Raw genomic sequence first — 26,671 nt, 5'->3', positions numbered from 1 at the left:
GAGCAAGTTACAAAGAAAACATTCATTAGTTCATGACTCTGTGTCTGTCCTGACGTGCAGCGTGCGTTGTCTAAATAAATGAAAGCTGAGGAAGCAGCTGACTATAATCTGGAGCTGCAGCAAAGGGAATCCTGAATGAGAGATTTTAGTTATTTTTACTTTTAATAAATTTGCAAAACTTTCTAAAAAACATAGTTTCACTTCGTTATTGTGGATTATTGAGTTTGGCTTGATGAGCAAGATGGCAATTTTATCCATTTAAAATTAAATCTACAACACAGTGAAGTGTGCAAATCGTGACGGGGTCTGAATACTTGCTGAAGTCTCCACTGAGGTTTTTTTTTTTGGCATGACTCCAAAACATGATAGTCTGTCTAAAGAGATTGAAACTAACATATTTTTTGTCTGTTTTCTTTTTCAGCCACTTCCTTCTCAGCTCGGTACGAGGGAACAATTCAACACGGACGGTTTGTAATCTTCAAGTGGAATTACTCTAAACTCATATATTTAAATGTAATTGTACCATAGTTACAAGTACAAATGTAATTAATGACTGGTAGTTAATAACATGTTTAACCACCTTAAGATACAGTGATTGTTGACACAAAAAATGAGCATTGTCTGTGGTGAGGACGAGAACCAAACTCCAGCCAGAGTTTCTCATAAATGGTTTTTAATCTCACAGTTGTTCAGTGTTTCTCTAGTCAGATTTTTACTGTTATAAGACTAAAGCTTTTATTTTCACATCCAGCTGTATTCAAACTCAGTAGCAGATCACTTCTCATCAGGTGGCTGACAGTGTTGTCACTGCGCAGGCTACTTACTGATGATATGTCACGTGTTCTACAGGCAGACAGCGCCCCCTGCTGGCAATTACACAAACTGTTGTTGGTCAATCCCACTGCTGCTGCTGTGTGGCTGCAGGTCTGCACCACAGAAGTGACAACACACTTTTGAATCTTGTAATCCTGTAAAAATATAAATGCTAAGAATTAAAATGACATTGGTTTTTGTATCAGTTAATAGAGATGTTGAAATGTTGTTGAACTGATGTGTATGAGCAGAATTGACTGCATGCTCTTTAAGTTTCAGAAGTTCTCCTTTGGAAAAACTACTAAATTAATTAAAAATGAATAACAGAAATCTTTAGTTTATAAAAGTCTTCAGACCCTTAATTCAGTACGTTGTTGAAGCCCCTTTGGCAGTGATTACAGCTGTGAGTCTCTACAAGGTTTGCTCACCTGGGTTCGGACAGTTTATCCTCTCCAGCGATGCTACAAGAAGAATATGAACTAAATCTGTAAATATTGTGAAGCTGTTTAAACTGCAGCGATGAATCATATTTTATGAGCTTGTCTCATTCATGACCTTTAATCAGAACAACAGAGCATGCGCACGAGCCGATAGGTCTTTTTCACAGCAGACACTTTGACTCGTCATAAATCACAGGTGTTACTACTGACGTTAACGACGGGTCTGTTCCCAGGAAGCCGACGGTCTGTGACAGTGAGCCACTAGCACAGTGTCACAACCCTGAAACTGCAGCAGCTACATCTCCATCCAGATTCATCATTGTGGCTCCAATTCTGACAGAAGTGTCTGTATTTATGGTCATGTTATTGCAGGTGAACAAATATATAATACTACTACTGCTAGTAACACTAACTACTGTACCTTAGATTACATTTGTTTGCTTTTAAAATAGAAAATATCGCCCTCCTGTCAGTTATAAGAGAAAAGTATGGTGGCCTTTAAGGACAAACCACATGCAAGAGAGAAAGCACCAACATTCAGAAGAGAATACATGCAACAATAATTGCTACACAAACATTATACTCATCGAGCACTTTATTAGGAACACCATACTAATGTTGGGTACAGCCTCCCTTTGCCCCTCAAATTTTTAATTTTCAAATTGATTAAAAATTGCATTTTAATGAATTTTAATTGTGTCTTGAATGTTGCATGTGTAAATGGAAAATCAGGTTACATTGTTTATATTACATTTTAATTTAAACTAACATTTGAATATGATCCGCTGTACAACAGGGTAGCCTACACTGTTCCTAATAAATTGTCAACTGAGTGTAATAATAATTATCAGCTGTGTGCACAGGCGGCAAAGAGCCCGACTGGAATGAATTGATTGCTTTTGGTGCTGTTTTCACCTGGGAACTGCAGCAATGATGAAACAATTGCACTTGTGTTGAAGAGATTTGTATGTGTTGAAAGTCTGAATCAAAACTCCACAAATGATCAGTGTTGAGGTTGAACAAAGACACTGTAAATGAAGAAATGGATTTGTCAACATCTGTCACGATACAGAGCAGAAAACTAAAGGCTGGTGAAAAGTTCCCACAGTGACACTGAAGTGACGAGGATCAAACTTCCTACTTGTCAGTGTCTCACACTTTTCCAGTTTTCTGCTCTTGATCTCTGCACACAGACGTCCACAAAAGCTTTTCTTTTCCTGAGTCTTTGTTTAACCTCACCTCCGATCATTTGTTCAGTTTTGATTGACACTGTCTTAACAAATACACATCTCTTTGCCTCAAGTGCAATTGTTTCACATATTGCAAACTTGAATTTTTCATGCAGATTTATTTTCCAGGTTTACAAAGTTTGATTTCCAACTACAAATATTGGAATTATTTGTAAACATTACTTTATAAGCTCAAAATCATTTTGAGCCTAATTTGAACCGGGGGCTAAGTCGGGGGGCTGCGAGCTAGCCGCCGGGCGGCTAACTCCGTTTGCTGGGCGCAAGGCCGGCGCTTTATTGATGAAAAACAGTGACAAACAGAACAGAGGGGGTGGGGGGTAGCTTGCTAGCATTAGCAGCTAGCATTAGCATTAGCTTTTTTTTGGTCTCTATTGGTGAAAAGGGACAGACAGACCACAAAGGGGGTAGGGGGCTAGCTTGCTAGCATTAGCAGCTAGCATTAGCAATTATTTTTTGGTCTTTATTGGTGAAAAGGGGCAAACAGAAAACAAAGGGGGTGGAGGGGGTAGCTGGCTAGCATTACCAGCTATCACTTTTTGTCTTAGTGAAAAACGAGGACAAACAGAAGGTGACATGGGCGGGCTAACTTGCTGTCATGATTTCACAAGATTGCTAAATAACAAGTGGGGGGGGGGGGGGCTAGCTGGCATTAGCAGCTGTGACAACCAGACAATAATTGTGAAAATAATGATGACATTGCTAACAATGATAATAGCTGCAATAAATGATAATGATGATAACAGCATTGGTCATTGATGAATGAATTTGATGATTTCATTACAAGATTGCAAATAACAAGTGGGGGGGCAGCTTGCTGACATCTTTACTGATGAATGAATTTAACAAGTTATTAGATTGCAAGATAATGTAATAATAATGTAATGTAAAAAAGTGAGCACTTTCTAAATGCACTGTATGTGTAACTGATTGATCTGTCCAACAGCCGTCTCTAGTATTCTTTCCAACCAGGGAGTTTCTCTAGGATGAGGTTTAATTCACGCAGAGTACATGTTCTTACAGCTGCTTTCACACCACTGCTGTGTGTGTGTGTGTGTGTGTGTGTGTGTGTGTGTGTGTGTGTGTACACTAAATTCACACACAAATATTAACATTAACGCCACTTCTTCGAGGTGGACCCCCGGAGGTGCCTGTTGTCTCATTGAGGCATAGCGGTCCTCGCTGGAGGGGAAGCACAGGATGCTCGGCCTGACTGTTGCCAAGGTGATCCAGAGGATCTCCTGGGAGGAGTGGAGGCTCCACTGTTGGAGGAGGACACATGGGGCTGAGGAGACGCTCCTCCTCATCCAGGATCTCCACGTCACCCTGGACGTCTCTTACCTGGATTCTCTCTGCATCCAGGACACATGGAGACACAGAGGAGCCTCACCTGCATTCAGGACCCAGCAGGTGCAGCTGTACACAGAGACAGGTAGACTGACAAAGGGCGGGGTCAGCCTTCTGGTTTCCACTTTAACCACTTCATCCCAGATACATGCAGGTGTGTCTCAGAGCTTGTGATTCAGTATATTGTGTATTATCATTTCACGCAAACATAAAACTTGTGATCCAAAACCCTTTTCCTCAAGCCAGTGCCAAGTACTTCCAAGCTCCTGACAACACCTGCCAGACAGAGCAGGAGGAAGAGCGAGTTGTCTTCCCTGTCCCTCTCCCTTCCCAGTCTCCAGAGGTGAGATTCACTTCAGATATCACTGTTTCCTCTAATCAATATCAGATCTATATTTACACACACTGCTCTCTTATTATCTTTCAGCTGTCTTCTTGGACTGAACTCTGGCTCTGCAAACTGGCCAGTGTTAGCCGCCTGGTGGAGGCTGTTTGCAACCAGCTCTGCGTCTTCACCCGGTGGCCACGTGGTCCAGAGGGACCGTGAGGACTCGCTGGTCATTCAGTCTCCAGGATTATGTGGCCATCAGAGAGGCAGTGCTGGCCGGCCCCAGGTTGATGGCTCAGACCAACATCCAGCTCTTTGAATTAAAAGTCTCAACATGGTAAGAGGGAATTATTGGCTGTTGTACAAAACCATATGAAATTTATACTGCCAAACACAGAAGCACAGACACTTTCAAAATAAGAGTCTCAAAAATGTAAGAGGTAAGGTAGGTCATCAAAGTTATCTTCTATATGGGGGTGTAGTGGTAAAGCTTTGTTGCAGATCAAGTTATGTAAGGACATGTACATGTGTGTGTACATGTCTTGCTGTGGTTGTGGGGACAAATTTGTGTTTGAAACCATCAGTGTGAGGTTATTGTGTTCAGTCGTCACAGCTTCAAAAGGCTTTCTGAGGGACAGCTGCAGTGACTGAGGTCAGTGTCAGGATGAGTCTCTACGACATGAATGAAACTGAAAGTAACGTCCTTTGTGCAGATTGAAACGAGGAGTGAAGTTCAGGCACCAAGCAGCAGCAACATTCAAAAGTTCTCCAGGAGTTTTCTAGTTGTTTATTATTCTCTGACCTCAGTGTTCACAGATTCAGTTACTTGCCTTTTACTTCATTTCTACAGTTGTTGATGGACGACAGTAACAACATGTGAAGAGCAGAATGTGTTCAGCTCCAGCACAGTCACCACCTTCACAGGTGAAATTATTGACCAGTTTAACATGAAAACGGTTCAGCAGGAAACAGATGGAACTGACCCACCAGAACTGCAACCTGGAGCAGAACCAGACTCTTCATAGATGTGATGCTGTGACCTCAGAGACGGATGTGTTCACCTCACACACTCTTTAGTGTGAACTGAACACTGACAGTTCAGATTGTGAAGCAGGTGTCAGTGTAGTACAGCTCATGTACATTAGTTTTATTCAGAACTTAATTGTTGTCATTGAAAAGGTTTTTAATAAATAAACCTTCTGTGACTAAATTGTACTGAGTGTTTCTTCATATTTACCATCTGCCTCATGATGAATCTAACAGTCACTTTGGTGAATTAGTGTTTTCATTGTTATTAAAATTGGTAAGTTCATAAGACAAATTAGAAAAGCACAAACTGTAGTATCTGTCTCTAGATCCTGTAATGACACAGGACGGACCCATTTAAACATTTCTATCATGTTTGTTGTTGATTAAATCAACATAGAAAGTCTTTGATTAATTACAAATTGTGTTGTGATTTCTACACTGTGCTGCTGCTACTGTTAAAATTCACACCAGACACGCTCCATAAAAACCATCAACAAAGCAAAGCTTCATAAGAAACTTTATTTCACATTAAAACTGCATTAATTTCAACAATTTACAATCAACTGGAGACGTGAACAAACGAATGTAATGAATGGATGAATTAAATGTTTGCAATTTACAATCAACTGTAACTGACAAATTAAAAATAAAATACCGTTGTGAATGAGGGTGCAGGAGAACTTCACTGTCACAAGACAAGTTTGCATAATAAAGAGAGGTAGATAAATCTTATTTAGTAACAAGTATAAATTATAGTAGAGATGTAAAATAATCCTTCATAGCTCAGTGAGGACGGAGCAACAGTCTGACAGGTCGACTGGAAGCTGTTGCAGCCGTCCATAAGTGATGGAGGGAAGGTGCAAAAAGTCCAGGAGCCGTTATTCATCATCAGTCTTAGTGTTAGAAAACGTTTTACACTGTGGTTTTACAGTTTAACGTTAGCACACATGCTAACTTCAGCTACAATAACATTACAAGTTACTCCTCACATATATGATATTTGCCAAATGGATGTTGGATGTGTGCAATTAGCCTGTAAGACTAATGTAACAGTTGAGACAGCTAACCGTGTTAGCAGCATCTTAGCACGGCTCAGCCAGGAGCCTGTTGCTGTCAGGTTGCTGATGCAGGTGGGTTTACCTGGTGTCCTCGAGGACACAGGTCAGATCCACCCCTCCCTCCTCCCCAGCTCCACCCTCTCATCCAAACATGGTTTTTTTGCTGGCTCCAAAAAATTAAGCCAAATTCGAGGTTTCAAAACGGCAGTTCACAAGCCAATGGGTGACGTCACGACAGTTTGCCACTTGACACAGACACGGTGCAGTAAACAGAACACCATATGTTAGTGTTTGACCAACCGAAGATCTAGTTTATTGAACAATGTTCCCTGAGCTGATGGAATCTGGTGCCACAGCAAATGAATTGGTGATTGTCAAGTTTGTACTGTTTTCTTTTATGGTAAATGATGCACAAACACACAGACTAGTAAAGTCCAGGCAGGAAGAGAACAGCAAGAAGCGCCTGAGTTCAGCTTCAACCCTGGTTCTTTCCTGCAGTGTTGCATGTTCTCCTTGTGTTTCCTGCAGGACTCTGATCACTAGAACTAAGACATGTACATTCAATTAATTGAGGACTCTAAATTGTCCAGAGATTTGAATGTGTGTGTGAGTGTGTATTGTTGTGTGATAAACCATTTTCCTGCTTTCCTTCCAGTGCATGCTGGGATAGATTCCAGTATTTCAAACTTTTTTTGTTTACAATTTGAATCTTTGATGTAATGAAAAAAAGTTTGCTATATTTGCACCCAGAATTACAAAGTTTGAATGTAGAAGTCACATAGATATAAAACTAATAACATTTTCGCTAAAATTACAGAGAAAATCTTTAAAATGTTAGAATGGACATTAACCTTTATAATAATAAGCTACACTTTTAATTACAGATAATTACTGTCATTTTACATTGATTTTTATGTTATTTAAGAAAGCAGAAAAATACAGTATAAATAATACAGTAATTTTTCTTTACAAAAATGGGAAATAAATGTAATTCAATATTATTGGCATGATGCTTAAAAGAGAAGCTTTTAATTTTACAGACTTTTGTACACAATTTTAAAAAACTGAAAATTACTGTTAGAAAACAAAATTAGTTTTTTTTTTTTTTTTTTTTACAGTGTACGACTTTGAAAATTAAATGTCAAACAGCATTTCCATTTTAATTTTAATATCAAGATCCATGAATTATATTGAATTATAGCAATTCCTATTTTAATTTTTACTCAAACATCACATGCTGTGCATATGTGGAAAATGATGGTGCTATTGTGGAATTACTTTTTAATTTTCAAGTTTACATTATCATTTTAATTTAGTCCACTTTAGGCTTCCACAAGTTGCATCTTGATTGTTTCTTACTGGTCCTCACTCCATCAAAGCTCCACCCAGCTCCACCCTGAAGAAAAGATCTAATCAGACAGAGTCAGTGGAAACGCCTGAATGTATGAGTCCGGCTCTTTCTTTTTTACATGGCTGAATATATTTAAATAATATAATTACGGTTTAATACTGTTACTGTTTTCAAACTGTTCTTTTTTTTTTTTCAAGATACACGAGACTTTGTGAGTTTTGACATGCTACCAAAGTACACAACAACCTCGCGAGACCACGTGGTGACTGCAGATTGTGTGTTATCACTCCTCGATATTATTTTTATTCATAGTGATTTTAAACCAGAAAAAAAACCACAGACCGTCCTGTTAAAGTCTGTAAAAACACGCATTACTGTCAACACAGGATATATTTTATTTTGTAAAATACCATGTTTCTAATAGGTGACGCTGTAAATAGTCCCGCCTTTCCTGTTGCCTGATTGGCTTGGCGAAACCGTTCCAGCGCTCTGATTGGCTCCCAATTACACAACACAGTTCCGCAGATCTAGTCTGTTTGTGTTTTGACGTTTTTTTTTTTTTGTAGAGAACCCCTCAAACCGCCACACAAGTTCAAAACCAAGGAGACTGTCAGCGTTCAACGCCTCGGTTCGTAACTACAGTCACTTGACAATAACGTCTTGTTGAAACGTGACAAACGCATCTCCTCCTGAGCGGTTTCTACTGTGTCGTTTTATCACTACAGGGGAGTTATATCGGCTAACGCTAGCTAGCTAAGTTAGCCGCTTGGGTCCACATCCACCAGTACAACTTTAGCATTAGCCAATAGCTGTATTGTGTTTACATGACAGTTATCTTAAGTACCGCCCGTGTGGGTATGCTAGTTGTTAGCGGTGCATGCTAGTTGAATACATGTTGAGGATATCTAACCGAGGCTAAAACAGCCGAGCTTGTTAGTGTGGTTTGCGACAGAAGCTCATCTCTTATCAGTCCATGGAAACGCTGTTTACTGCATGTCTGTCTGTCCTGTTGTTGACATCCTACAGCGTTTGGTCAGTGTGATAGTCAGCTCATGCATGCACCGTTAATGGACTTGTTAAAATACGTGAACTCTACTGTTTAATGCACCAACACCTTCTTTCATTAGTCAACAGTTATGGTTAATTTTGGTAGAAAAGGTAGAGGAATGTAAATATGTGGTATATCCTAACTGTGTATGTTTTCACTGGCACACGTCAGTCTTACCAGAGGAATCAGTCATATATCATCCTGCATATCCTTGACTTTAAAGTGGCAGCATGGAAGATTTTCATTTAAATAAGTGTCTTTTAAGTCACGCAATGGTGATTGAGCCTATGACCCACTGATGAAATCATATAGGAAGTCATTGCATTTCACAGCTGTATGAATTGGGTGTCTGGCATGACTCGTGTGCAAAATCACAAGAAACTGGAATCAAAAACAAACCTTATAATGAAATAGAGATCTTTGAGACTGCTACCTTAAGTTTTGATTTGCTTGATAGTAGTTAGTAGTGGCAGCAGTGTCTTTCAGCCATGTCCTCGAGCTGCTCATGGAGCATCCTTAGGTGCTGACAGGCCAGGGTCTCCTTGCGGTTTCACCTGCCTGGGTTGCTACACAAAGTTAGATGACGCCTGAAGTAATAAACTGAAAATTTGACTGTTAGGAGTATAGTTCCCTCATCACAACAGTGACGTGACATGTCTGCAGGCTTCCAGTTGTTGCTGTCTCCCACAGTCTCCCTACACCTAAATAATAATATGTTTTGAATGGGGTTTGGTGTTACTTGTTCTGGTTGATGACCAGGTGCCTCTTTGCCAGGTCAACACAGCTGATTGTACTGTGTTATACAGACAGGTGTTTCTACTGTGTAGTCTACACTCACTGATATAATGAGGACAAAATAATAGAACTACCTCAATATAGAATATGGATGTGTGCGAGACTGCATTAGGTTTAGCTAGGTCCTCAGACTGCAGATAAAGGTCAGTGCATTTATTCAAAGCCTTTACTTGTCCCCCAGGTTTATAATGTAGTTTTGATTCTTTCCATGTGTGTTGATTAAAGTCCAGTGGTTGAGTATGAATCATGAAATCATATTAAAATTCAGAGCATTAAGAAGAACAGGTTGAACTCTGTGCTAATTTTTGAGGATGCTGTTATTGACTGTTCCACCCTGCATTGTGTAAATGCAGCCAATTTTTGCATGCTGCAGAAAAACAGAACAATTTGTTTGTCAGTGAACATTAGTATGATTGCAGACTAATTATTCATTCTGTTTGCTGTCATCATGTTAAGATCTGTCTTTGTACCTTTTCAGGATAATAAAAAAAAAAAGCAACGGAAGACACAATGGCGTCCGACTCTCCACGCAGACCAAGTCGCTGTGCTGGAGGGGTTCTGGTGCGAGCGCAAGCTGCAACGTGAGGACAGAATTTCTTATTGTCATTTTATTATAAAGATAATGCACTGTAACTGCTTGAAATACATGTTATCTTGTTTTTAAACTAATGTAGTTGCCCTTCATGTAGACTATTAGTACTGCAGTATAATACTCAATACATTTTGACATGGCTAACTACAGTTGTGGAAACACTGATGGTGCTGTGACTGAGTTACGTTGATAAGTGCTTCATCATTAGCGCTGACGTGAGCTTTTTTCTGTCACAGGGAGCAGTCGTACATGGAAAGTGTTGTGACCTTCCTGCAGGATGTGGTCCCTCAGGTATTTTATCCTGCCATTTATTCACTCACACTAACAGCTGTAAGTTATTTTACTGATTTAATTAGTTCAGCTTGATGATAATGATGACGAGGCGGCTACAGAAAGAGTTTAATTTGCGGCGACATCTGACAGTGCACAGCAGTGTTGATCAGCATATAACACACTCTGTATATAATCAGCATATATGATGGAAAAGTTCTGTTGTGATGTAGGTAATGAAATTGTGCGGCACGGTGATGCATTTAGATTATGAGAGAGACTGAAGAATCCAACCCTGTGATACGAGCCACAGGTGCGTCTCCTGAATCAGTACCACCCACAGCGTCAGGTGTAGCGCACCTTTGGCTTTAAGACAGAGCAAAGAGGGTTTATAGCAGTGATGATGCTGCTGAAGTAAAGCTCAGAAAGACTGACTGACATGTGATGTACATTGTTTTATTTAGAAATATGAAGTGTATGAGTCAACTTTAACCCGTGCTGTAGTGTTAAAAAAGTAAACTAAAATATTAAATCTCATTACATGAAAATCGCAATACATATCCAATCGGGAGTTCAGCATATCGTCCCAGCCGGAGATAACAATGGTACAGAACAAAAATCTAGAAAACAACAACATGTTTCATAAGTGGAGGGATTTGACTATTTTACCAAACTACTTTAAGTGACCTGAACGATCAGTAGCAGCTTCGATTAGAAACAATTCAGGGAGCGTTTCATACACAAGATCTACACCCTCTCCCAGTAGTCTTTCTTTACTTTGAGGGTTTATTCTGCTGCAAAGATCCTTTTACAGGTCAACTCAATAATGTAATAATAATTGTTGTTGTTGTGTATATTTTGCTCATTGTCTTTGTCTGGGTTTGAACTACAGGCGTACACTGGGGCTCCGCCCACCGACGAAAAAGAGAAAATAATTTGGGTTCGATTTGAGAAAGCTGACATCAACGGTGAGTGTTTCACTTCACTGTCAGAAGTTAATGCCTTACACTTGTCTTCTGTAAATACAAGCAGCTTTCTAAACCATGAGTGTTTTCTGTCTATAACTGTTAAAAATCTAAGAAAATAATGTAAATTTAAACTGTTGAATCAAAGTTTGGCTACAACAAAAAATGTATTTATTATGCTTTTAAATCTGGTGACGTTCAAGATATGTGGTTGTCACCTTTTATTCTTGTAGATCGCAGTTATGGCACAATTTGCATGACACAAAAAGTTAATGCAAGATTGATATTGATAAAAGTGGAATGAAACTAGGATGTGGAGCAGCGACACGAAACTTTAAATTCAGAAGAATGAAAGTTAAGGACGGATTGAAGAAGATATTTCTGACTGAAGTAAAAAAAAGGAGAGAATTCAGATTATATAAATCACATTTGCAATCATGTAAGAAAGCCTAATGTAAATCTGTTCTGGGGTTCATCTCAGTGAAAATATTTAATTCATGTGTGGCCTGTTTTGTTTGATTATTCAACACATCCTCTTCATAAACTTTATTACTGTCTCACTCTCTTTGTGCACAGACACTTCCCGCAACCCAGAGTTAATGGAGATGCACAGTGGAACCACGGACCCTCCCCTCTGCCTCATGATCGGCTACACCGACGGGATGCAGATCTGGGGCGTATCTGTAAGTCACACACCCGACGGGCCTGTGAACCTGCGGCCTCGTCTCATACCACGCTCCGTTTTCAGATACATGTGCTCAGAAACTTAGACCAAAATCTCTTAAGGTTTTATTTTTCAATATATGAGAGATATATTCCATGTTTATTTTAAGATATACAACACACAGATGACCTGAAAAAATCCTTTTCAAATGACCTCATTATGTGATGACATGCAGAAACCTTAACTGTGTGAAGCACCAGTAACGGTTACCAAGCTAAGAGACCAACAGCCTGTCCCTTACCCTGTCAGTGGACATCTTAACACTTGGTCATGTGTTGTTGTGTAATGTAAACGTTATGTCCTCGCTGGGGTTCAAAGGTCATACACTGTTGGAATCATTTGCTGACCCTGGAACGTGTCTGGACGTGTCCGACATTCAACATGCTGATAATTGATTAATGTTTCACCTTTAAATAAGTCGATTTTGCGGATTTTAGTGTTTGTTTGAACCGTCATTCATTGTTCACAGAACATTGATGACTACATTTGCTGATAACAGAGCAGTTCTTTGAGATTCTCGTGAATAAAATACAACATAGTTAAAGCCACAACAACCACTGCAAAAAAAAGATCAGAATATTAGAATATGGTTTTCATAAATATATTCCAACCTTGATTTAAAGTAGGTATGAGTAACTTAAGCTAAGTGGAGCTCTCATTATAAATGTATAAAAATATGACCAAAAACAATAATATACTGTATGTATGATACTGGAGTTCCTTCAACTAATGCTGACATTTTTAATCACCTCAGCTGTGATGGAGCTGCATGTGGTTCCTGCTCTTCACTGTTTAAATGCAGTACATTGTCTGGTCCACTAGGTGGCAGCGTTGACCACGTTTTGGGCAGTACGTGATTCCAACAGTAGCATTCACCCCTCGACCCAGGGCTGTAACACAGGTCCTCAAATCGACTGACAGGTTCTGTCTTCATCTCAGACGGAAGCGCAGCCAAACAAAAAGTTGCTTTTGGAGTCGAGCAGAATGGAAATTACAAAAGTTTAATAGATTCCTGACGCTGAAATGCATCAGACTGATCTTAGTTTCTCTGTTGAGCACAGGAGTAAAATGGCAGTTGTTGTTTAGCTTCGTGGGTCAGTGTTGCTGATCAGTGTCCACAGAGCAACTTACAGTATCAGCATGAAATCTGGGTGCATCAACTAAACAAAAATATAAACAAATACTCACAAACTATATTCACAGTTTGCAGTTTATTAGGAACACCTAGCTAAAACAAATGCAGTCTAATCCTGCAATAAATCCTTCCTCATTAATGTTATAATTTGTTTTATATACCTATTTTACTTTATGGTAATTTTAAATGAAGTAGTGTGTGGTGCTGATGAATTGTATTGCATTGTATGGACAGGTGTTTCTATTATTTCTCCACCATTCATATCAGTGACAGCTTAGTTTATTCATATAGCAGCACTCAGAAATAAGGCAAAGTGCTTTACACAGGCATCCAAATACATTAAAAATAAAACATAAAGATGACATTAAAACTGCATTTAAACAATTAAATAATCTAAATAAAGGGACACCTCTCTGTAAACTGCAGTACAGCTCAAGAGCGGCACAAACTGCGTCCTCCACGACGACCACACAGTCGAAGCAGCGCCGCTCTAAAGCAGTAAAAAACTGAACGAATGAACAGTCTATAATAATATCATTCATGTGGATGAGTCACTGTAGAAAAAGATGCATAATTACAGTATGAAGCATTAATGATCTGAAGGTTGTTACAGGAAATTGAGACAGGTCATAGACCAAATTAAAGTCCAATCAAACACCACAAATTACATCAGTGGAAACTACCATCCAGTAATACTAAGAATAATTATCATTTATTGATGTTAAAGTATTAGTTGTGGGGCTGATTTAATGGGTAGCCTGCTTTTAGATTGTGTTGTACGCAAACTTAATTTAATCCATAATACTATTTAACACATACTGCGTGTTATTCCTGCATCAGCCTGCTCCTGATCTGATGTGAAGTGTGGCCACAAGATGGAGACCTTCTGATGAGCTGGGACATAATGACAAGGGTGATCTGGGTTAACATGACCTCTGTTATTTACAGATCAGATGCGAACCACAGAGACTGGATCATATATTAAATAAACACATTAAAACAAACGTCAAAAAGCCATACGAACTAACATTCCTGCACAACACGGGCGTACTGTAGTCGTATGTTTGAAATGCATTCCTCCATTCAAACATGTTCTGGTGAGCGGGCGGCGAGCAGCTCGGGCAAAGATCTCTCATTTAGAAAATTCTCTTCTTTTAAAGTCAGTCCTGGAAAATCATTAGAAGATTTCGCCTGCTCCGTGACTTAACAAATTACCCACAACCCCGCGAAGGCTTCACTCACCGGGTATCACCTTTCATGTAGACGCTGTCACTGAAACATGCAAACTTCACATACATCCTGTGAGATCTAAACACACCAGAGTCCTTAATCAGCCTCTTTATAAACATCCAAGGGCCGCGGGTAGAGGGACACACTCTTTGCTCTCTACCCGTGAACACACACATCGGCCACTGTGATGTGGCAGCTCCTTTTCGCTGCTGGAAGGTTTTTCTCTTGCAGTTATTATGGAGGATTACAGCTGTTTCAGCCACACTACACACACCCAGTTAAATATAAGCTTTGCTCTGCCTCTCAGTTTCAGCTGAACCTGACACCGTTTCTGATTCACACCACCGCTCGCCCCCGGCCTCTTATCACATGCTGTCCTTCCCTCATTGTTTCCTTTCAGTTTTGAAAGTTTACGGGATGTTTCTGGGCTGCGTTTTTTCGCAGGGTTTTAAGTAAGCACAGAGGGTGCCTCGGTTTCTGGCTCTTGAGTGGCTGTGAAGTGTTTGTGACAGTTGCTAAGCCAACACCCTCTGTAATGGCCCCGGCAGAGTGCGAGCGTACACGTGTACACACATGCTTTCACACACTCGTGGAACGGGGACTTCTGACCGGCTATATGGACGCTGACAGAGGTGTTTAGGCGATGAAGATCACTGTCGCCTCACACTGGAGAGGTGTCATCCACCGCCGCCTGATAAGAGGCAGACTGTCGTGGACTAATTGTCTGTCTGCGTACGTGTTGAGATGAAATGACCTGCTGGGAAGACAGGTGTCTGCGGCAAGTGTCAGTGTTAATGCTCGTGCTGTGGACCTGGAGCTGTATTACACAAATGTTCTCAGTCCATAATGCAGATTTAGGCCAGAGGGATCTTTATATATGGCATAAAATAAAATAAAAAGACAGACACTGAAACTGTGCAACCGACGCTTCAGTTTTTTCATTGTGCGTTAGTGATTTTTATTCTCCGGCTGAATATCATTACATTACATACATCGTTACATATGGAAAAAGTATAAAATCTGTTTTGGCTTTACCCTCATTTCAACTCGTTTGAATATTAGATATTGATATTATAATAAAAAGTGTTGAAGCTGCACAGGATACATTCATTCAACCAATCAACAGTGGGTGATATTTTAGGCTGTTTGACAGTAGCAGTCTGTTTATAAATGTTGCTGCAGAGTAAATTATCTTTCTTAATTTAAGAGGAAGTAAACGATCGCTCCCTCCACCTCACCTCTTCTGTTCCCTATTGCTTTATCCTGTCCCTTCATTTAACCTGTGTTGGTGTCAGCTGTGAGCGACAGTGTGAGTATCTCAGCTGTAATTCCTTAATAAACAGGTGCTTAATGGAAATGAAGAAGATGTTTCATATCTGAAGCCTGGGCCTGAAAATAATTTTAAAGTCTGGAACACATCAATGAAAAATGGAAATAATAAGTTGTAGTCGAGGTCAGTTAAACAAACCCGCATTCTTGGTTACACAACATAGAAATTGTTAATAGTTAGTATTGATTTGGGAATTGAACATGTGCTAAACATTGTTTATTTATTTGATTTAACCTTTATTTAACCAGGAAGTTCCTCAAGATCAAAAAATCTCTTTTTTAAAAGGAGACCTGGCCAAGATAAAACAGCATTACAAGGTTACAAATATGATCCAACTGAGCATATCGAATGCTGCAGTTCTTTATTTTTAAGTTATTTTTTGGGGAATTTTATGCCTTTTAATAGATGGAGACAGACAGGAAATACAGGGAGAGAGAGCAGGGGAGTGACATGCAGTAAATTAACTAACCGTTCGCCTATCGGGTCACCAGAATACTACAGTTGTTTTCAGGGTTGTACAGCCAGTTTACTATGTGATAGATAGTGTCATGGTGTAGATGTGATGCAGTCCACGCTGCCTGTTCTTCAGGGTGTTCAGCATGTGTACAGTCTGTGAGGGAGTTCATCTCTGGATGCCTCGCTTAAAAATAGCCATTTAATACCTGTTTGCTTTGCAGCTCGACGTCACCGTGCTGCGGCGGTCCGGCGCTCGGTGCTTTTCCGCATTGTGAAAACCCCGCGAACAGGCACCCGTTACTGTATGATCCCTAAAGCACCTGCTCCCGCCAAACCTCCCAATATGTCCCGCACTGTGTTAGCGAGCGTGCTCACTTGTGAATATGGCCCAGATATCGGTTCACAGCTTATGGCATTACATTTGAGAGATTAAAACAAGAGGAGCAGACACACTGTGATTCCACAAAAGCATCCGAGCTACAAATGAAATGAATATAATGAATAACTATATGCAGGGAAAACAACTTTGAAAAAGCAATTTGGCATATTGCATACGCCAGGCCGCTAATGTAATGGTGGGAATGTTGCGGATGGCAGTGGATGTCACACAGAGCCATGTAAGACGAGGATGAGCAGCGGGGTAATGCACAATAACCCGGCGCATTAACCTCCGGCCCTCCCCTCCTCTCGTTTTAATCCAGCAAATTCCATTATTCTCCCTCGCAGGTCCATTTGTCTGTATGGGAATCCTGCCCTGCTGCCAGCCTCCTTTTTTTATTCCTGCTATCAGTGCTCGTATAACCTGCTCGTGTCTCCAGTGTTAATCTACCACTGCCGGGCCTCAAGCACTTTGAATAAAAACACGGCTCCAAATCCGCCACTTTGAAAAGGCTACTAATTGCACAAAAGAGCGATCATCCCCTCAGATGGGTTTAAAGACTTAAAACAAACAGATTAAATCACTAGTAAAGTGATAATGCAGGCTTCAGTGTAATTTAACGCATAAAAAAGAATAACAAAAGTGGGGCATTCTGCGCTTAGAACAACGTGCCATTACACACGCCAGACACTGCCAAGAGCCACACAGGCCATTGACCTAATATACTGGCATCACATATGAACACATGAAGCCTGAACCGAGCCAGACACACACACACACACACACACACACACACACACACACACACATCTATTAAAATGCTTTACACTGCGGTAATTCTGCTGTAATAAAGAGCAGAAATGCAGCAAACTTTAAAATCCTCTCTAACAGGAAAACCTTTAGTGTTTATCCCTAAATGTAATTTTTAAGCCTGTGCAAATGTGCTGGAATGCACTTGTTTGATCAGCGAAGCTGCTTGATGAACAGAGGTTTGAGTAGTAAAAGACTCGCACAGCTTTTACATTGAACACCAGCCATTAAACCATCACGCACTTTAACAAACAGCTGCTGATTTCTCATTTCTCTGCACATTTCTATGCTCAGTGTTGTATAATAATTGGTGACATGTTGATAGGGTTGGGTGTTGACAACCCCCCCGTGCTGTCCACATCCACCTCCACACACACACACACACACGCACACAAACACACATTATACATAAACACGCATAATTTACAATCTCATCAGAAACCTGTTGAGCACTCGAGTCAGACCTCTCGTCTTTATCCTTTTTATGGTCGTGCAATCAAAAGTGGAGAGCAGTCTTGGGAGATTTTAAAGATCTGCTGGAAACACTGGTTGGAGTGTTCTTGGTGCTTACAGTCAGACTGGGACAGAGAGAGACATCATGGGCTCCTGCCTACTTGGCATCAGCCCGTATCCCCAACCCTTCCTTGTTGGCTGCATCACAGTGAGTGTAGGAAGCTCGTTTCCACTGCGATGCCGCTGGGCCTTTTATTCTGTCCTCAGTAGATTTTGCTTTGTGGTTTGGCTGGAACTTCAACCACCAGACCGCCCTCGTTCCTCATCCTCCGTTCTTTGCCTGCCCTCCTCTCTCTCTGTCTCTCTATGACGAGTCGATTCCACACAGTTGGAATAGATTATTTTTCTTACAGTGCGAACAAATAAATTATTTGTCCTTGTACTTTGTTGTTCTGCACAAATCTCCCAAGACCTATATACTTCGTGGTTATTTCACACATTATTCCCTACTTTATAGAGACTGCAATGCATGCTGGTCCCAGGGTAATTGTTGATTAAGACCAAATAAAGGTGGCGTTTCCAGACACACAGCAAAATGTCTGATGCCCTTGATGGTAACCTGTGAATTTTTGGACCTGGAGTTGCACTATGTGTGAGTTTATGGGCATGCACGAGGCACATGGGTAATACAATACACATTACTACCTCCCTGTTCCACTGACCTGAAAGTGGCTGTAATCTGCCAGAATCTTCCGTCATGCACCAAAGGCAGAGAAGAAGACTGCTGGCTGGTAAACATGAAAAAAACTACTGGATTTAAAATATTCAAATGCTGAATGTTTAATGCAGAAGCCTTTCAGCACAATGGTTTGACCTCAAGGATACACTCAAGTCCAGCGACTGTAAACATAACTTTTGTTTGTGTACAATAAAACTCCACAGGGCCTCTTTAAAACAAGACATCTGTAAATGCAGCCACAGGTAGACAACATGTCTGGACTGTGTAATGCCTGAATCTGTGTTTTTTTAAAGCTTAACATTAAGTCTGATGTCTGAGCGGATTGTCTCTCGTCTCCGATGGACCTGATATATGAACTAATACATTATCCTGTTTTTTCTTATCTATGTTTCAGTTGGCGGGAGAAGCCCAGGAGCTGTTCTCGGTGCGCCACGGTCCTGTCCGAGCCGCTCGCATTCTCCCAGCGCCTCATATCAGTGAGTATCCTCTGCGCCTGAACACAGATCTGCCGTCTTTGAAGTACACGCTCCACATTCTGACTTCAAATGAGGCGTCGCTATATCTGCATGTTTACTTTAATAATGATATTTAACTCTCAATACAGACTTTTATTGTGCCATGGGTGAATATTATAAATTTACAGACGTATGTGATATTTTTTCATAATATCGATTTTAAAAAAAATAACTTATATTATTACTAAAAAACACCTGAAACATAAAATACAATAATATAATTATATATTATTTAAAAAGAACAACTGAATCATAAAATGCAATGATATGATTGTGTATATTTCCATGTGAAGGACTGTTCTGGTTGAACGATGGTAGAAAATGTATTTAGTTTTAGCTCATGATGACACTCTCGTGAGCCACGGGTTAGCTGGTTAGCTCAACTAACAGCTGGTTAGCTCAACTAACAGCTAACCTACCAGCACTGAAGCTCACTCACTTCAACGATATGTGTTGCTTGTTCACTTTGTACAAAAGCCAAAGTATATAAATGACAAGTTTTGGTTTTAGAGGGAGTTACGTGCAGGACTGTTTCTTGGCTGGGAGCGGTGACTTCCTGTCGTCATTTTGAAGTTTCCAGACTTTCATTGGAGACGCCATTTACGACACAGATATGGGAGTGATATTTATTTTCTCATCAAACTCTCAGCGAAATAAAAAAAAAAAAAAAAGATGAATGTGTTTTTAAAGAACATATAAACAAATGAAGCAAAAACTTCCAACTTTCAACAAGGGTCAAATCACAGTATCTGTTTTTTATTCTACTGCAGCAGCTCCAAGACAAAACAACAAGAGTAATAACTCAGCTCAGCTGTTTTTGCCTTGAACTGCTCCTCTTAGCTTTATTTTTCAACATCCATCTTCCAAATCCACAGAGGTGGTAAAGACATGTACAATACCTTTCTTATATCCTGCAGTTTTTCTACATAATTTTAAACGCTGTGTCCTAGAAAAAAAAAATCACTTTGGTTAACTTGATTTCACCATTCAAGGTCGACACTTAAAATTAAATGTTGTATGGCTCATCCTAATGCAGTTTTGGGTTGTGGGCATTTTAAGTGGTGCTACATCATTAAAATTAAAGAGTGCTCCATGCTGCCTCATCCTAATGTTGAAGTCAGTCTACGATTATTGTTGGCCTGCTCTTAGTCCGTGGTGGCGAGCCTCTGAAGTCAGGGCTGCTTTGCTGCCAAAGCTCTGCTGGAAACCGATCACTGTGCCTTCACTGTTCTGTTAGTGATCTCTGTCTGACTCCCCTAAATCTTCTCTGTAAGATTCTTTAATATTTTGTTTAGGTAGATGTGCATGTTATGGATGCCGCTTCCCTCCCCTGTTTACATTTGCCATTTGTAACCTATACCTCGTCTTCTCCCAGATTTCCCCCCCCCCCCCTTCATACTGTATCTGGCGCTGCCTAATGCCATTTTAGATTCCCCAAACATTAAAAATGAATCTAACTTTTAGATGTCAGCCTCTCTTAAAAGAGCATGGGCTTCTTTGTCGCTGCCATTTTGCAGCAGACTCAAACAGTCATACAGGGAGACATCTAAAGTAGAAGAGGAGGAGGAGATACCAATCCTTCTATCAATAAACAATAATGTAATGCTGCCAGAAGATGTGTTGCATTAATAGTAAGTGGCAAAAGTCATTCTGGGAAAGTAATAAATCAACTAATATATGCAGAAGATGACACGAAAGGTTGGAGAAATGTGGGTATGTTAAATATTAGATTACAACAGATCAACCCCTGGAATGCATTGAGCATAACAAATTGATGATGCCTAACAGAATAAGAGTATTTGAGAGGAGATGCTTTTGTTTTATTCTCTGAAGTCATACCTTCACCCTTTGTGTCAGCAGCACTGCGCTCACATTGTATTGTGTAAGCTTCACTGAGGTGGAAGTAATGATGTCTTCTGCGTATCTTTTGGAAATTCAGCTAAAATTTATATTAAATTTGGACGAGATTTCCATTGCATAGTTATTGTATTACTGAACATAATTTGGTTGCCATGACAGCCTGAGAAGCATGATAGCTAGAGCGGTTGACAAAAATCATGTATTGAACAAATGCAAAGACAATGAGTTTCAAAGGAATTTTATTTCAAGAGACAGGACAGTTAGGGAAGAGAGAGGGCATGACATGCAGCAAAGGGCCTGAGTCAGATTTGAACCCAGGTCGCTGCGGTAACGACCGAGCCTAAATAGTATGCTCTCCACCAGGTGAGCCACTGGGGCGCCCCTTAAAAGGGAATTTTTATAGTTTCTTTGCTGAGTCCTTCATTATGACATTATGTCTACTCTGAGAATTACATTTTAAAAAACACTGATGGGAAACCTCCCAGTGTGTTCTGCATCTTGCGAACTTACCCTCACTTGCGTCTGGACGATGCAGGTGAGCAGAGGGTGGAGTGAAGCTTGGCCTTACTTCAACCTGTGAAGGTGCCCAGCAGCTGGCGCTAAGCACCGACTGCGGCAGCTGAGATTCATCAAAGAGAGTCTGTCTGTAACCTAAACCTCGTCTAGTTGTGATTAATGAACATGGCAGCTGCGCGGCTGTTAGCGGTAGCTAAGTTATCAAACACACAAAAGAAAAGAAAACTGTTGATTGTTATTTGTTTTAATCAGGATGATGTCGTCTACTCTTCGTTGACATTCCTCAGACATTCCCATCAGTTTTGCACCTGTTTGGTTGGGAGAAGTTAAACCTTTATTATCCCGATTGTTTGGTGAAGGTTGATGACTTCATGTACTGCCAGCATGGCTCCACCCAACTGCACAGAGCCTTTATTTTATGTGCAGAAATGTGCTCCGCATGCTATTTGTAGCCACACAGTAAAACTGAATGGCCTTGCAGTGAGAAGACTTACTTGGCACTGACATTTGCAACATCAGGAAAATAAATAAAAATAAAGAAAAGAGGATGAACATCACCCAAGTGGAAATTTTAATTGCGTTTTCATCCTTAAATAACATTTTAAACAACAAATATTGCCTCAGTTTTTGCAGGATTTCTCTAACTGAAAAGAATATTGTTGATTCCTTCTAGTTTCACATGTTTTGAGTTTCCGACATGACTAATGCATTACTGCTTCCCTCTGGCACAAATGAAAATTACAGGACACAGGATGAACATAGGCATATTTCAGAATGGATGTATTGAACGCGTTCTTTATCCACGCCGCAAAATTTATTGTCCCAGTTCTAAAGTTTCACATAAGATGCAGTTATATTTCATAATGTCAACCAAATGTTCTGTAAACGGCCTTAAATTATTCCTATACAATTGTCATTTTTTCCCATCAATCTACACTCACTAACTTATGATGACAAAAACTGAAATCTCTCATTTATAGAAATATTCAGATGCTTTGCTGTGGTGCTCCAGATTGTGGTCACGTGAGATTTGTCTACAACTTAACTGGAGTCCCACCTCTGTCAAAACCAAGGCATGAAGTTGAAGGAACCCTCCGTAGGCCTCCATGATAAAATTGTGCTGAGGCATAGATCAGGGCAAACCATTTCATGTGGGTTTGGCCTCTTCCTAGAGTTGGCCGGGCAAGAAGATCGTTTGTCAGGGTGACCAAAAACCCAACGGTCACTTTAACAGAGCTCAGAAGTTCTCTGCAGAGATGGAAGAACCTGCTGGAAGGACGACCATCTCAGCAGCTCTCCATCAATCAGACCTTCATGGTAGATGGAAACCACTTTGAGTAAAAATCATATAACAACCTGCTTGTATTTCATCAAACGACATTTAAAGGACTCTGGGAGCATAAGGAAGGAGATTCTCTTGGCTTATAAGGCAAAATTTTAACTTATTGGGCACAACTCCAAAACACTATGGTCAAGCAAACACCAAATCACCTGGCTAATACCGTCTCTATGGTGAAGGGTGGCCTAACCTGAGACTGGTGCGATTATTCAACTTTCAGCACGATAATGACCTGAAGCGTACCGCCAAGACGAGGCTGGAGTGTCTTCAGGACGAGTCTCTGACTGTCCTTGAGTGTCCCAGTCAAAGTCCAGACTTAAACCCTAGAGAGCATCTGTAGAAAGATCTGAACATGGCAGTTCCCAGACATTTCCCACAGACTTACCAAGAAGACTCAAAGTTGTAACTGCTGCCAAAGAAACTTCTTCAAACTATTAAATGTAAATGAGAGATTTCAGTGTTTCGTTTTTTATAAATGATCAAAAAGATTTTAAAAACATGTTGTCATTTGTTATTATTGGTTACCAGGTGTCGACTGATGGGTAAAAATGGCAGATTCATCCAGTTGCAATTAGATCTACAAGAGTAGTGTGCAAAAACTGAAGGGGTCAGACTACTTTCTGAAGCCACTGTATTTATTAAAATTTCTACTCCCACACCAACCTAATCTACTTAATGTTTCCACATCCTCTTGTCATATTAGCTGGTGTATCAACAACATTAAAACATTTCATTTCAGTTATACTGGCTCCTCATATAGTGAAACCTTCAAAGTGATGGCAAACAAATGTTGCACTGGTTGCATTGTGTCATTTCCAGACACTGGAGAGTTGAGTGCTGTATGAATACCAGTTTTCATATCCTCAAAGCCTTGGTGCAAATGGTTTAGTTGTTCCACTGATTAGATCCTTTCCAGACATGAAGTTTAAATTTAATCTCTGCAGGTGTCAATCAGTGCTGTGAAAGCTGCCGTATAGCCCCGCTGGTTTGTGGCATTTTTTTCGGTGAGAAAATCGCCTTTTTGTTCTCCGTCCATGTTCCGGTCTTTTGGCAGATTTCAACAACACACAATGGCAGCATTTAAAGAGCGCTGGAAGTGGATGAAAGCAAACCACAGTAATAAGAAGCAGCAGATAGCCTCGACACATGAGGAGAGCAATTCTCTCAGCAGAAAATAAATATGAATTGTACTACTGGAGGGAAGGACACTGATTGCAATCTGCTAGGGCGCAAACAGTGTTGCACTGTGGTGAGCCATTAAAAGGCCAATTGTCCGGGATGCAAGGCCGTGGGTGGGCGGACTTAGAAATGCCCGAAAATAGGTGTTGAATATAATAAGGCAAGGTTCCCCTTTCCTAGAATAGAGAAGGAAGTGCTGCTTTTCTAAAGGGAGTAAATGCATTTATCCACATCCTCTCTGGAGTTTACAACCTATGATCTTCCGTTGTCTTGCAAAATGAGGCAACATTGTTCCCTTAATTGATAACAAATGAGCATTGAGGAAATGTGAATATAAATATATATATATATATATATATATATAGTGTATGTGTACTGTAAGTCGTTGTGCTCTTTTTCAGTGGAGGTCAGTTTATATGTCTTCACAATGGAGCTACACTTGGGATGCTCCCACACTGTAAAAGTACGTCTCTGAAGTTTTTTAACAATAAACACGTTGTCTATAAGGTTTCAAGCCATGTTTGGTATTATCTAAACACGAACCCATCCTCACTGTTACATTCAAGCATGCACAAGTCCACATAGAAGTAAGCAGTGCTTGCTTCAGTTACCGTCCAGTAACAGTGCTGTTACAGTAGTAATCAAATGAAAGTTTCTCAATTCACGCAATGTTGCATTTTTTCCCCCCAGAATGTTTTTTAGTAAATGTACCATTTCACAGAGTCTCCAAGAGTCATATTTATGTTACGGCTCAATATCTTGAGTGGGACTGATGTCTGATGACAGAAACACGAAAGAAGAAAAGACCTTGTCGGGAGTGTTAAAGGCTGGTAGGGAAGGCACTTCTGCTCTCACGCCATACCACAGGAACTCAGGCTGATTACTGTCAAGCCTCAAATTACAGTCCTCTAAAGGGTAACATCTTCTTCAATCTAAGCACCCCCATCCCCTCAATCCCCTGATCCCCCGCCTGTCTTCAAGAATGACACAATTAGGGAAAATATGGGATAAGTCCACTAAATGCAACATGTTTTCTATTCATTTTTTAAATATGCCTGCCCTGTTTTTACTGTGGTGTAATTCCACCCTGAAACCCAAAAAACCAACAAGGAGATAGACAGAAAATCATACTCTGTTTTGCAAAATTCAAAAGATTTCTCCGGCTTATTTCAGTTCTGTCATTTATTTTTTAATTATATTTTTCTGGAAAAGGTTTTTTTTTTTTTTTTTTTTTTAAATCATTTTCCTTTCATTCATTCAGACATTCTTCTAAACCTTTTACACAGTAGAGAATCAGAGAAAAAAGTAGAACTCCAAAGTCTTTACAGCACGGGGATTCAGTGTCATGGTCCAGTAACTTGCAAAACAAGGCCTGATTTGGAGGGGGGTGGATTCTCCCTTCATCAAAAATGTTTGATGACCATAATTGAATTACAGGGCAACAGTAGTAATGTAATCAGCACGTTTCCTGTCATGGTAATAGGCTGCCTGTTGAACGAGGGTGGGCAGCACTAGAGGCCTCACATGTGAAGAATGTCCCTCTTTGTTGTGTGCAGATCACTCTGTTTCTCATCTGCCTCTTTCTCTGACTCCTCGTCCCTCTCAGGTCCTCTGAAGATGGACAGTTTTGCTGACAAGAGGCCCCTGCTGGGGGTTTGCAAGAGCACAGGGTCCTCCGGGTGAGTTCACACATCGTAGTAAAACTGAACACTCTGCTTCTCTTTTCCCATGTGCTGCTGTGAGTCTGAGTTTGTATTTACTGATTAGAGAACCATCAACCACATACAAAGGGGGAGAGGGGGGGGTCAGGCCTGGTAAAACCTTTATGGAGTTTTTGACCGATGTGGTGGCCCCGCCATCTGAACTTGTCCTGGCATGTCTGATGGCCGAAGACAAGGTGCTCGTCAGCGGCACTTCGTCGACTCAAAGCTGGGGGTCGTGTTTTAACCAACAGATGTCGATTGGGATTTTTCCAACAGTTCCAACCAAGCTGCTACCTGATGCTTAGGTCCGGCGGGGGTTCAACTTAGGCCAGGTGGCCCGCCAGGCTTGGAATACACTACCGGAAACCCTAAACAAATGTGAAATACACAACACTGATTAAAATAAACCATTTAAATAGCACCACAATGTCCCCCAATGCATGTATCATTGAAGGCAAATGTGCATTTCAATTATACAGCTTAGCTTAACACGTAAACACAAAGGGGCCTTAAATTGAACCTTGAGGGACACCACAGTGTAATATGTGTGTCGAAGACTAGCAGTTCCCAGAAACAGACAGTTGTATGCCTCTACTAAATGAGGACACCTTGTTGTGCATTGCCACAGCAGGTCAGTACATAATCACTCATGGTTAGTTTGGCCAAAATCAATCAAACTAAACTGTTTAACTATTATACTTTGATTTGTTGGATAAATTCTGGCCATTTATACAAAGCCAAAGGTTAAAAAACATTTACAACGCTCTTCATCATCACAACAACAAAAAAAGCCCAAAAAACGAAAAAACATGACTTGGTCTTCTCTCTTCTCATTCTGACTAATGAAAACCAAGTGACAATATAAGCTCATATTCATATTTGTTGGTTCAGTCTTGACCCTTTGCTCTTTTCCAGAGGCCTGAGGGAATAAAGTTGTTCGAAGGATCTTGAAACTTAATTGACTTGCTGTTAAATTGCAGTGTGACCCAATGAAACAAGGACTTTAAGATACAAGTAAAT

At 40.4% G+C, this 26,671-nt stretch overlaps 1 protein-coding gene and 2 long non-coding RNA genes across 8 annotated transcripts in view; all 3 read left to right on the top strand.

The window, feature by feature from the left end:
- The window catches only part of LOC130167987 (uncharacterized), a 32,325-nt gene extending 28,330 nt beyond the window's left edge, over positions 1-3,995 (top strand). For 3 of the 4 annotated variants that reach the window (XR_008827364.1, XR_008827362.1, XR_008827361.1), the window contains 3 exons: positions 422-467; positions 1,487-1,625; positions 3,634-3,995. This is a non-coding gene — a long non-coding RNA (uncharacterized LOC130167987). Of the gene's footprint in view, positions 1-421; positions 468-849; positions 964-1,486; positions 1,626-3,633 lie in introns of those variants that run through there. The other variant, XR_008827363.1, reaches the window with a different exon arrangement.
- Positions 3,996-4,087: 92 nt separating this feature from the next.
- On the top strand, positions 4,088-5,310 carry LOC130168235 (uncharacterized). The gene is made up of 3 exons (XR_008827405.1): positions 4,088-4,190; positions 4,275-4,512; positions 5,026-5,310. It is a non-coding gene; the product is annotated as an uncharacterized LOC130168235 (long non-coding RNA).
- Positions 5,311-8,143: 2,833 nt separating this feature from the next.
- The window catches only part of bcas3 (BCAS3 microtubule associated cell migration factor), a 336,132-nt gene continuing 317,604 nt past the window's right edge, over positions 8,144-26,671 (top strand). For all 3 annotated transcript variants that reach the window (XM_056373998.1, XM_056373997.1, XM_056373999.1), the window contains exons 1-7: positions 8,144-8,241; positions 9,935-10,037; positions 10,285-10,339; positions 11,211-11,286; positions 11,860-11,966; positions 18,934-19,015; positions 25,555-25,627. In XM_056373998.1, the coding sequence (XP_056229973.1) occupies positions 9,967-10,037; positions 10,285-10,339; positions 11,211-11,286; positions 11,860-11,966; positions 18,934-19,015; positions 25,555-25,627 (464 nt within the window). In that variant the 5' untranslated portion in view covers positions 8,144-8,241; positions 9,935-9,966. The remainder of the gene's footprint in view (positions 8,242-9,934; positions 10,038-10,284; positions 10,340-11,210; positions 11,287-11,859; positions 11,967-18,933; positions 19,016-25,554; positions 25,628-26,671) is intronic.

Source organism: Seriola aureovittata, chromosome 4 (assembly GCF_021018895.1).
Source record: "Seriola aureovittata isolate HTS-2021-v1 ecotype China chromosome 4, ASM2101889v1, whole genome shotgun sequence".
Taxonomy (NCBI): Eukaryota; Metazoa; Chordata; class Actinopteri; order Carangiformes; family Carangidae; genus Seriola; species Seriola aureovittata.
Note: the sequence above shows the minus strand (reverse complement) of the source record. Positions and strands in the feature narration are given on the sequence as shown.